At 42.1% G+C, this 13,373-nt stretch overlaps 1 protein-coding gene across 3 annotated transcripts in view; it reads left to right on the top strand.

Moving 5' to 3' along the window:
• Window positions 1-13,147, top strand: part of lrmda (leucine rich melanocyte differentiation associated) — a 204,719-nt gene extending 191,572 nt beyond the window's left edge. For 2 of the 3 annotated variants that reach the window (XM_040139947.1, XM_040139942.1), the window contains exon 7: window positions 11,036-13,147. In XM_040139947.1, coding sequence (XP_039995881.1) covers window positions 11,036-11,115 — 80 coding nt within the window. In that variant the 3' untranslated portion in view covers window positions 11,116-13,147. The remainder of the gene's footprint in view (window positions 1-11,035) is intronic. The other variant, XM_040139945.1, reaches the window with a different exon arrangement.
• The last annotated feature ends 226 nt before the right edge of the window (window positions 13,148-13,373 follow it).

Raw genomic sequence — 13,373 nt, forward strand, 5'->3', positions numbered from 1 at the left:
CAGATGTGAGTGATCTAGCCCCTCTATCATTGTGACATGCGGCTCTTGGCTAACGCTCATCTGTGTTGATGGGCACACCCTACGCCACAAGGGCCCTAGCTAACATACCCACCTTCCTCTCTCCCCATCTCTGTCCGCCTCACTCTGCCATCTCTGTTCTTTTATTTCTATTGCCCTTCTCCCCTGTTTTCTGTCACCATGTCATGTCCAATCACTGTTTGGCTGGCCAGGCACTCAGTCGGGCAGGCAGGGAGCAGGAGCCCCAGGTAGAGAACTGCCTAACAGGCATCAGGATGGGCGCTGAAATGACTCTAATAATGGGGTCCCTGTGTGGCCCAGACAGGCCAGTCAGTTAACAGGGCCAGGATTGGGAGTAATAAGTGTTTGATGTGTACAGGGGAAAGAAGTGTGAAGGGGTACAGCCAACCCTGGGCGCTCTGGTCAGGCAGGTGCGTCCAGCATGGGTTTTAGAGGGACGACTGTGGAACAGGACGTCAGACTAGTATTGATATGTGTCAAGCTGGAGGTTGCCAGGTTGTTTGTCTAAGAGAGGGTCTCAGAGTGGTAGAAGCCATGTGGTAATTGAAGTCTAGCTCAAAAAGACAAGCTAGAGGACAACCTGATGTGCCTTGTGCGCAGTTAAAGGCAAGAGCTTTATAAAACAACAATTGTTAATTTAATGGTGTGATGAACGAAGAAATTACTGCACAATGCGCCTATATTATCTAGTTTTACACATGCACATAAACATATAAGCATGTGTAAAACTCCAGCATAGTTTCTCTCTTGGCTAAATTTTCGGCCATCTTTGATATGATGGAAATTGCCACTGACAGGTAGCGAGGTGCCATTTTGTCCACTGATGCGTGAAGTCCATCATTGTCTGTGCAGTTGAGTTTAGTTAACATGGCACTTAGCGACTGACATTGCTTTAGAGCTAGAAAAACACTGTCATTGTCATGTCATTTATCTTTTGCTAACCAATTTTCGACGTGTTCCTCGCTGAACGCTTCTAGTTTTTTACAGTAGTTTTTTACAGCAGCTAGACATAGTTTCAGTGCCCTCTAAGTGTGAACTGTAATTCAAATGCTCAACACATTTAAAGCCCCGATATCAGAAGAAATAGGTTGCCCAGCATCTTCCACTAATAAAGCCACCGTTGTCCTTTCTAGTCTGCCTATCTAGTAACAAGCTACTTCCCTTTGAACAGTTTTATGTGGTTGTAATTGACCTGACAATGGGGTTCATTATGCAGTCCCTTTCATGCTGTTTTGCCTGATAATTATTATTTAATGTGTTCGGATGGAGAGCATCATTAATTCATCCCTTCCTCCAATGTCAAAGAGATGAACAGTGAAGTTATCACTCTCAGGTGATTAATATTATGCTCTATTGTTATTGAATCCTGTCCCAGTGATTAAACCTTCATTGAGTGACTCACCAGCCGGTCTTATTAACGGCACCATTACCGAACACAGCAAAACCTCTAATTGCGATTTTCGCTTTTTCTTTCTATTTCGGTCAGAGGTTTGAACCACTTATCTGTGCTTTTCTTTTAATTAGAAATCCTGGGTGTAATGAAGAACACAATCGATCAGTGTCAGGCCACATGCTGTGCATGTGTGGTGATTTGTGATCCACATGTTGATGGAGAAAATGAGCGCTTATAATTACCGGGATCATTAGTTGTTTCATGTACCTTTAAGGGTAGACGAACCCCTTCAACAACTCTAACAGTAAATAACCAACTTGTCATTTTTATGCTTACAGGAGAGTTTTTGTTTTTTCATATGCAAGGTGTGTGGTGTCAGTGTGATGATAGTAGGTGCCTTGAGAAAGGCGCTCCAAGGGGACTTAGGACTTAGGACTGGCTGAGTCCCCTGCCTTAAACCACTCTCCTCTTATCTCCAGACTCCAGAGCTACTGTAACCAGTGTTCTCTCCTAGCTCTATGTGGAATAAATGTCACTGAAATTAATTTCACCATTTTTTTTTCATTAGACCCCCCACAACGGTAATCTGTTTTCAGTTAAAATTTATGTGCCCCAGAATTCAATTTCCTTCTCATCCTCATAAGTTGTAAGTAGAAAGACTGATAGGCATTTCTCTGGTTATAACTGTAATTCACCCATCAATGAATAATGCCATCCCCAATTTAAAATGTTTGATTACAGCCATTTAGTGAACTGACAGTGATGGAGTGTAATTTTTCATACATTAACCAATGTTGCCGATAAACTCAGAACATAACTGATACATACAGTGTGCACTGCATTACATGTCAATTTTTGAAAAACTATGTTTTATCCTACATATTAATTAAATTCCTTTGTTTATTTTGTCAATAATGAAACTAATCACAGCATCTCCTATAACAGTAGCCCTCAGTTCCTGAAGCATATGAAAATATACAGAATATGTTATTGTTGCACTTTAAGGAGAATCATGTGGCAAAATCAACCTGGTATTGATTAGGGCTGGTTGAGCCATGACCGAGCAACTTTCCCCTGACAGCCTATCAGCCTGTGGCAATAGCAAATCATTCAACTCCCCATCTCCCGCACACACACACACACACACACACACACACACACACACACACACACACACACACACACACACACGCACACGCACACACACACACACTCCCTATTTTTTATGCTTTGTTGGCCCTCTGTGTGTCTGTTGTTTTTATCTGAGTCATGCACACAGTTCCTAAATCTCTTTTCTTGTCTCTTTTCAGTCTTGCACTCTTCCCCCCCAATAGTTGAACTCTCCACATGTAACTATCAGGTCACACCTAATGAAAGTTTGTGCTGCAGAATGGAAGCAAAAATACAATACTTCACAATGGATTCAAGGTCAAGAGTGTGTTTGTATACATTGTGCATATATATACCGTGGTGGAGAAACGTGATGTTTTGAATGGTTGACAGATCAACCACTGACTGACTGACTGACTGACTGACAGAAAGTATACAACATGTCACACTGCCTGGTTAGAAGTGTTTGGAAATGCTGCGGCAGAGCCTCATCAAATGTCAACAGAGAAAGTAACAGTTATGCTTAATTTTTCCAGCTTGATAGACAGGCGTGTCATTATGGGGGCTTGTTAAGACAAGACTGTTACTGCAAATTATATTCAGTTCAGCAACTGATAGCTAATAGTGGGTACCTTTCCTTATATTGCTATGAAACGGTACCATGTACTGTCTATAAATGTGTGTTTTTTATTCTTCATTTAAAGCTGCTGGATGTTTTACAGTCCTGCATGCCTTGCATTGCACTCTTTGCTTGTTAGAATACTTCTCGTGTTATAGGCTGTATAATCGCCTCCTTTCTTTCTCTCCTGCCCTCCCTCCATCCCTCGTTCTCCCTGGCTTTTCCCCAGCCTCTGCCTGGGTGAAAAATGGGGCGCATTTTCCTGATAGCCTGTGTGGATGTGGAGAGTATAAATGGCTAATGAATTACAGATGAACATTGACGCAAATTAATCTTCCTGATGTCCCAGGGTTATATGGCAGCTATTTAAAAGTTTAATCAATACGCTGAAGTTGAGAACATGCAGGCACTGCAGTTGTTTGGCTGCAATAAACAGCCAGGAGGGGAACAGGGAAGGCCTGATCCCATTGCATGCATCATAATGACAGGTATTTATGTTTAATGGACTAAATATTTTTTTATTGGTAGAGGGCAAATGTCACTTTAATTCTCAAAGTTACATGCAGGAGTTTTGTTTGAGAGTGAGAGATGAGTGACAACTCAGCTGTTAAAATGGTTAACTAATTGACAAAAGAGTCTATTATAAGAGTAAAGATGGAGTAAGGATAGATTTAGTTTCAACATGTCATATTAAGCCTTCACTTCTTTGTGAGAAATGCACATAAAAATGGTAATATGATGATCCTCATGTCAGTGTCATCAATATGTTTTACTTGAGTGACACTCTCTCTTGCTTTATTGTTCTTGCTATTACGCTCCTTCATTCACACACACACGGACACACACATACAGAGACACATACATGCATACTGTCCTCGTTTGTTTCTATTGGTTAACATATTTTATCTGTAGTTTGTGCTTACAGTTTTTTGAAATTATTAATAAGTTTTGAACAATGAATTCACTTTGTCTTTGTGTGATTTTTCTCAGCTCGCTACATGCAAAGTACAGTGAAGTACGTCAAAAATATTTTTAAAAAAGAAACAAAAAACATTAGGAGGCTTTTTTTTTTTTGACTGATTTGGCTGATCCCAGAAGAGGAAAAGTACAATAAACTGTCAACATTGTTATACAAAGAAAACATTCGGGAAGCATTGGATGTTGTTGCTTTGTCTGAGAACAAAGTAAATACAGCCATTTTTTACAGTGTACTTCCGTGTTTCTGCAATCAATAGTGCGTTTTACTGTTGAGAAGCAGCTGGATGGCATTTAGAAATACAGTTCCGGAGCGAGTCCGGCAAGAATACAGCTTTCAATTCCATTCCTGTTGGCATCTTTTGGCCAAAATGAGACCAGCTTTAATTACATAATTGATTTCATTGGAGATTTGATTGGCCTCCACTATGTTGACTCTGTGAAATCGAGCATAGAGCAAATGTATATTCCCATATTAGATAAGAGGCTTCAACTGGATATACTGGCTCCTGACTTGTTTGGTACCATCACTCTTAATCTTTTCATCTTTGGAAACATTTATCAGATACTCTTAAGAAAAAATATACAAATTAGAAAAATGCTCACACACTGACACACATATGCAGTATACCAATCCTAACTGAAACAGTTCCAGTTCTCTCCATGGCACTGTGCTGTGTGTGCCTGCACACTCAGATTCGCAGTCCACTGGCTGTTGGTTTATGGGACGCAGGGGGGTTATCGATCTACAGGCTTCCCTATAGAGATGAGGTGGCGACTCCATCTCATGACGTTAGGCTGAACTGATAAAAGGACAGTCGGAGATGGATCGTGTCCACAATAATAGCCCTGGCTCACAGCAGCCTATGCCCCAAGCTCATAAGTCACTCTCACACCAACTCTTCTGGATGCCTGCCCCCAGCTCCATCTGACCCCACCCCCACACCTGCCAGGTAGTGTTATTTCAACGCTCGGAGATAATACAGAAAGTATAATTGTCTTGTTAACTGGCCTCTTCTTATTGCATTTTTTCTCAAATGGATGGCAGCGCTGACGGAATTGTTGGCTAAGTGGCGAAACTAGAGGGTGGGACAGAGAAGGAGAGAGGGCAAAAAATACAGCAAACGAGGAATCAGAGGGTGAAAGAGAGGAATCAAAGAGTAAAGAGTGTAGAGAAGGGGAAAGAAAAAGTGGAAGCAGTTGAGACGAGAGAGGAGGATATATGCGAAAAGGAGAAAGGACGAGAAACTAGAAGTGGAGGGAGTGATTTCATGCCGAGAATAGATAACCTTGATGTTAAAAGCTACATCCGTCGGATGTGTCTTTCTGTGACATATTGATGGCCCTTGAAAAGAGTCAAGCTGATTGTATGCAGGGAACAATCATTAAACCCACTCCATCTCCCTCCTCTCTCTGACTCTCTCTCTTTCTCTCCATTGTAAGTGTGTGCGTGCATGCATACACAGTTGTGTGTGTTCTGATTAAATGAGTTTTGCAGTAGAGTATGTGAGTTAATGTAGGCTAGTAATCTCTACACTTAGACAGAGGCCTTAGTTGTAGTGTAGTGTAGTTGAGAGGAATTTTTAAAAATAACCCAAAAAACTGGTATTGAAATGATAAAGAAAAATGTTTTCAATTATTTTTACAGGCGCAGTACATATACAAAATTTACTGTAGGATCTCCATAATGTTCACAAGTAAATATTATAAACTACAGTACTGACGAGCTTACAGTATCTTAGTGTCACCACCTGACTAGTACCCCTAGGCACCACTAGTGAAAGAATGCAGTAGGCCACTGTCCTATGTTTGTGTTGACACCCCAGAATGCACAACCATTTTATCATGATCATTATTATTATTACTTGCAAGGTGAAACTTATGTTAAGGTAGAAAAAAATACCTGGATCCTCACAACCCACAATCCTAGCATTATCAAGATGTAAAATGATGTATACAAAAAAAAGACATTGCCTAGTGAGTTATAGCTAGGGTCATGAGCTTTTTAGGCAAGGACTTCAGGTGAAGTAGTGCTAGAGCCGTAGAGCTCCAATCCAAATTATTATAGTAGCCATATGATATATATATATTGCTGTGTGGTCCTGACATGGGTCTAAACCTGAGAGCTGAACCCGACTCATACCCACCAACAGAACCTGACTAGTACTGCAAAATTGGAGACTTAAACCAGACCTGAGACCCAAAGGTATATTTTGCCTAACATCTGTTTGGGCATTTACTCACCGGGCTAATGCACCATATTGGCTACACTCTCTTGGGCAATGCCTTTTAAGCATTGCAAATTTACTTGCAACACATAATACAGATGGAAGCAGAAACCTAATCATTTGTTGGAACCCGTCAGTTTCAAGTCGGGTGGCAGAACTCTAAGCCCTATCGAGGCTTAGAGTTTTCTCCTAGTATGAACATACACAACATCAGTTCAGCTTTCCATAACCAAATGAAAGAATTCCTCTATTAAAAAAAAAATACACTGCGGAGCTGTGGCTAGTAAAACAGAGGCTAGCTTGGAAAAGGACAGGACTTCTGCTGTGTATACAGTAGGATGAAATTAGTCTTTCTACTAAATTGTAAATGATTTTAATATTAAGTGTCCTTGAAAATTGAGTCAAAGAGTATCCAGTGGAAACATGTTCAAGGGCCGGCGTTTTTTTACAAAACAAAATGTCTTTGGAAAGGATCTTGCCCACCAGAACCAAGAGAATGTGCTGGACTGCTGCAGCTGGATACCTTGAAATCTGAGGAACTGCTGAGTGACTGATACTGTATTGATCAACAGCACTTGTAAACCTCTGTTTATATATGCTATGGTAATTTTGTACAACAAGGCAATAAAGTATAACTGATGGCAACTTTGACAGTACTTCAGTAAGGAGTCCTCAGTTGTTTGTCTGCAGGTATTGGTTTAGTTGTCTAATTTATAGAGCTGTTTTCTGTCCTACCGTTATTGATTATACTTCATATGGAAAAACAATACACCGGTAGCCAAATAATTTGTTACCATATGTGTTGATTTGATAACTGGAGCACTGTACATAGTAGGCTTTGTATGGCTAGCTTACTCACAGTAAGTACGGTAGCAGAATGGCCCATTAAGCCCCTGTAGAGAGGTCACATGCTTTGGGTAATCAGCTCGGGAGAAACAACCAGACCAGTCTGAGAATGAACCTACACTGCCACATCCACCAAGAGGAAGATACAAGATAAGTCCAACTGCACAGCCTCTTAATAAGGACAAGAGGGTTAGCTATTTCCCTTAAAAACAACAAGGTGCTGCGTGACCTCTGCAGAATAGAGGCCTGATTGTTCCTCCACCAGGCCATGATGGAAGGCCTAGCCTCCACATCACTTTGTTAATCTGCCACTGTAATCTTTGCTCCCATTGGTCTCACTGTGTGCTGTGTTTGTGTGCTTGAAATCAAAGTGTGTTTGGGTTGGTGACAATTTTTATATGGTTGAGAGTGTGGGTGTTGATTCAAGTGTGCTCATCCATGGCTTAGGATACACAGAGGATATGGTAGACTACTAGGTTTGGCACTGTACCACTTGCTATTAAGTATCAGTTCATCAGGCGGATCCCCACAGTCATGAGCGTGCCCTCGGAGCACGTTATGTAAGAATAAGTTTGGCTTAGTGATTCCCTTCTCTGTCTCCAACCACCCCATCTTTCTCCTGGTTTCTCTCGTAATAAGAGGAAGCTCTCGCTGTGAAGGGAAGGCAGCAAACTGGAATGTGTTTATGCATAAAACACACTTCTTAATGTAATACTGGAATGTAGCTGGAGCTTGAGCCAGATTGCACAGAAAATGAAGAGACACAGTCATACACTCTTTCACCCCCTGGGAAACATCCCCTTTCCTGCTCTTTGTTATACTCTCCTTCTTAATTTACTCTTCCTCTTGATCACAGATGTAGTTTTTTTTTTTTTTTTTTTTAAGCGCTGTTGGAGAGTCACGAGTCACACATCGTCCAGAGCTTTCTGATTGGTGCTGTAGAATCACAGAATGTGTTCCCTCCAATCCCTCTCAGTCCCCAAGGGCTAGTGACAAGCTCAGCAGAGTGTGAAGGCTTGGAGGACTTTAGCTTCAGTTCCTTCATCTGTGAAGGTTATCTCTGAAAGGCTTTGGTTGCAACCGACAAATATATCCCCTCTAGGTAATGTCTTATAGGAGCCTCGGTACTGGTACCTCAATGGGTAATCTCTTTAAGGGCCCCACTCCTGGAGAGAGTGAGTTTCTCGCCGGGTAAGCTGTGAATATGTGAAAGGCCCCGGCATCCATGTGATCAGAGCGCTGTGAGACACCCCAAGTCCTGTGGTGTCAAGCCCAGTCTCCAGCCGTGGCACCTATATCCCCAGGCAAATCACAGCAGCTGGAATTCATCCCCCCCGCCTGCCCCAACCTCCTCTCTGTCAGAGAGGCACACACACAAACGTATCCCTCACACACCAGGGGAGCAGGCAGGCAGGGAGCTGTTCCCGGATTTTATCAGAGGTGACAGCTCCTCACACTTCAGTGTTTGGATCACCTCAAGTAGCTGGGCTATGAGGGGAAATGAGCACTGCTCCGCTACAAAGTCCAGATTTAGATTGACTGTGCTTGTCCTCGGGCCTGTGGGCTGCTGCTGCTGATGCTGCTGATGCTGCTGATGCTGCTGCTGATGCTTCTGCTGCTGCTGCTGCTGCTAATGCTGCTAATGCTGCTGCTGATGCTGCTGCTGCTACTATACTGCTCCTCCGCCTGACAGAACACCCACTACTGCTGCAAGGGACTGATGTGTGCGTTTGTGTGTACATCTTCGTACTGTATGTCTGTGTGTGTGTGTGTGTGTGTGTGTGTGTGTGTGTGTGTGTGTGTGTGTGTGTGTGTGTGTGTGTGTGTGTGTGTGTGTGTGTGTGTGTGTGTGAGACTTGGTAGAGCCTACTTTGAAGAGTCAGAGAGAGTGGGGTAAAGAGAGCGATGTGTCAGGTTTGGTTAGAATTGAGGGTGGCATCAGAATATGCTTGGCACTAATATGGCACCAGTATCTCTGTCCCCGTCTCTGCTTTCTGTCACTTAGTTGCCATTCTCTCTCCGCCCGTGACAATGTCTCTTTGGATTATGTTATTGGACTTAGCGCTCGGAGCATCCCTCATCCCTCTGCGACACCGCCTTTCCCATAAGTCTCTGGCCTGGCCCCCCTCCTCCTATAATGCACTTGATGTCTATTTAAAAAGCCTGGCGAAAGCTGTATCTGTTCTCCTGTCAGAGGATCATTGACAGCACTAATGCCACTTGTCCTTGCCTCATTTGGCGAGAGGTGACACCTAGCCACAGCCTGCCACATTCATCAAGTGGCAGAGGGAGCGCTGTGACATCAGAGTCAGAGCAGACAAGCAACAGAGCTCTGGGCAGCCCTCTCCCTGTATGGCAGCACCTCTCGTTATAACAAGAGAGCACTGCCGGCCATCTTGGATTCATCCTCCAAGATGCATAGATGGCATGTGGCTCCTTTTTCAGAATTCTGGTTAAATGATTTCTGTAAATGTAATTCAAAGAGCTTACCTTTGCTGAACTTACACTGTTCATACTGTAAAATCGATAAAGGCCATATATAAACATCTGTGATCGAATAATTGAAGATGTTTTTTTTTGTTGTGTTCAACTGTAATAGCATAGGGACTTTTACTGACTTTCCTGTCACCTTCCTGGCTAGTATGACTATTTTCAGCAGTTTAATCTCAATTGAAATCAGGAGGAGAGTATTCTGTTTTGACTTTGTTTCCCCCCAATTGACTGGCGATAATAGGAGAATCCTATTATCGCCAGTCCTCTCCAAAGCTTCAGGCTGCTCTCGATCAGGCTTTTTCAGGGAGCAAATCTAATGAAACATTTGATTGAAACAGTGGTACCATGGCAAGATATTGCAAAAATGGTATACAGTAGCAAGTTCTCAACTCAAAAATTGATCTGCATTATCTGGTGTGTTTCATTAGCCTATTACATGCATATAAATAAATACACACGGATGTACCATACCCCTTCCTGCTGATAGTTGAATAATTGCTTGCTGTGATGGTTCTGTGTGTGTGTCTGTTTCTGTGTGGGTATACGTGGGTGGCTGTGAGCTTGTTACTGTCAGGACTTTGCCCCGAGGCCACACTTGCCTTTCTGTGGAACAAGACGCTCATTCTTCCTAGTATGACCACTCATCCCCAACAAGGAGCAGATACATACCCTGTTCGGTCCTGCCATTTAAAGCCCTCCTGTGGACTTTTTGCTCGATAGTAAACAAACAAGGTTTTGTTTACGTTCGGTGTTTCTCAATAAAACTTATCGGGTGTATCCTAAAGGTTTAACGAACACATTGAATGCACTAACTACAACTGTTAAGCCTTGTTTTGACTCATTCTGTGTTTACACCCATTTATGGTCTTCTGCTTCTCCTCCTCCTGTTTTTTTTTTTTTTAAGGTTTTTATGATTGTGAGGTTCTTGTCCCACAGGTTGGGAACCACTCCGGCTCATTTATAACTCAAATACTGCAATTAAATTTTCGGATATGGCCCAAACTTTTATGATCCAGTAATTACTGATTGGCGAATGACAAAATGGGGTTTTGTCTGTCTGGCACTGAAATATTCCAAGAGATACAGTATAAATTCTGTCACAAAGGGTCACTGCATATTGATGCTACGTGCACATAAATATAGCCACGTGTGAACATAGTCAGACAGTCTAAGTATACTTCAGTCTCTAATGCTAAGTGCTATAAAAGGAGGCGAATACATTAAATGTTTTTTTTTTCTTCAATTTTTGATAAAGGAATTTTTTTTCTTATTTATTTATAAAACTACAAGCTTGACCTACACTTTACCTGACTTCCCTCATTATGTTTACAGGGGTATTCGCCAAGTGCCGCTACGTCTACTACGGCAAGCACTCAGAAGGCAACAGATTCATCCGAAACGACCAACTCTGATGGACAGTTGGTCAGACATAAAGAGGGACATCAAATGACAATGGATGCTAACAGAAGGAAAGATGATCAAACCCATCTCTTATTTATTAAAAGTACTGGTGACATTTGAGTCGCCGGATCTCCCACTGGAAAAAGATTTAAACTTTATCAAAAGGTATTGTGGGTATGTAAGGTGAATGTTTTTTGTTTTTTGTTTTTTTTTTCAAGATCATATTTCAGCGCCATAGTTACGGCCGCCTCTGCTGAGCTCGGTCTGCTTCTGCCTCCCTGCTTCTAGCTCGGAGTCAGAGTCAGATATGACACTCCCACTGACATGATTGCCTCTAAACATCAGTAACCGCACACTACAGACACGCACACACACACACACACAAAAGGACAGTCTCTCTCTCTCCATCTTGTTCTCTTACATACAGGAAGTGACAAACAGACCCAGCCAATTGCGTCCTTTTCTTTGACAGCTATGATGGATCACCCGTCCACCACCACCACTAATCAAGGGTGAAAGGGGTGACGGTCACACACCTGGAGCCTGACGTGGGCTCATCTCTCTCTCTCTCTTTCTCTCGCTCTCCCTTTTACACACACACACACACACACATAACTGCTGTTTAAAATATTAAGTCATTGGAAAGAGTTTGACAGAACAAGGTTCATACAGCCTAGTTAAACACTCCTCTAAGATTTTCAGTCCAAACATGAGGCATGATCAGTCTTGTTTAGCTTGTGACAGAGTGCAGAGTACTTTTCCTTCTTTCATTTTATTCAATTTGTTTTATCTTAGAAAAGCAACTTTTAAAATCAAAAACATTCCAATATCAGCTTTAATGAAAATTAGCATTGTAACCAGGTGTGCATACCAGGTATATCATTATGTATTATGATGCCATTTGCCTATGTGTTTGTACCTGTCCCACTGTGTGTCTTCAACCAGTGAACTACTTCAATCTGAGAATTCCCCTCATTATTTACATTGCATTGTGTTGAATTTTAAACTGACTATAATGCATAATCTTCAGAAAATTGCATTCAGTGTAATATTGACCATACAATTGCCCCAAATGTGTTTAAATGCACTGTCTTTTAAATGTTTAGATTTTTCATAATACTTTTATAATCATCCTGGTTTTACGGTGAACTCGTAGTATTTTTATGGTGATTTGTAATACCTTATCACAACAACCTAAGGTAAGGTGCTGCCATTTTTTAATATCTTTTTCATGGTTCTCCAGGCAACTTTCCAATCTGAAATCCTGAGCTGAACGAATGATATAATATAGCTGATCTGATGTAAAATCCTATTAGCTGGATGTCTTCAAGTGATTAAAAGGGTTTAACTTAACATGTGTCTCTAGTCAGATTGATGTAGCGCTTAAGGTATTGTGGTGCTTTCACATTAATTCCTTCTGCCACCACAATACACTGTTTCCTAATCAAACGTCCATCACATTAATATTTTTATCATTTTAAGTGTATAGAGCCAAACAATATTTTAATAGCCCCGTGTTACTCATCATTACAACCAGGTTGAGAAAGATTTCCCTGACAAGTCCTATGTCAAGTCATGAGGCACAAAGATTACATCAGCTACTTGTTTAGAGGTGGAGTAGCTGAATAAACAACAGTGATGAAATCAAGAGGATTTGGGATTTGAAATAAACCATGATGAGTTTCAGTGAAGTGCGTCAATCATCCACAAACAGATGAAGGAAAGGTCATAGATAGCCTCGTGCAATGTTTGTTCACTGTGTCTGTATCTGTTTATTTCTTATTTCTATTATTTTAAACATTTGTGCTAGTTTACAAGACTCTGTGAATGTGAGAGTATGCGTGCTTGCTTGCACGTTCTTATCCACCACTTCCCACAGGACTGTGTCACCATATTCCAGCTGACATGCCATTCAGGAGCGTGGTCACTAGTGCCGGCGTTTCAAAATGACAAGGTTTATTTGTCTGTGTTTTGATATGCTCAGAGGAAACTGGGGCTGACAGCCGGAGGAGGCAGGAAGAGGGGAGCCACAACAAGTCCCCCCCCCCCACACACACGACACAAAATGTCATCCTTCCCCTGGCTGCGGCGCGCGCCCAGCCATCCTGCTGAAAAGAGCAGACATTTAAAACTTTGTGACATGTGTCACAGGCACTGCCATTGAGCCAGTGCCACTGACGGAGCTGGAATTGACAGGCCCCGAGCCACCGGAGCTGGCTGGGGGACACACCGAGTTTGGTGTGTGTCACTTCGTATCCTCGTCAGGGAC

The sequence above is a fragment of the Xiphias gladius genome, chromosome 11, assembly GCF_016859285.1.
Source record: "Xiphias gladius isolate SHS-SW01 ecotype Sanya breed wild chromosome 11, ASM1685928v1, whole genome shotgun sequence".
NCBI classification, from domain to species: Eukaryota; Metazoa; Chordata; class Actinopteri; order Istiophoriformes; family Xiphiidae; genus Xiphias; species Xiphias gladius.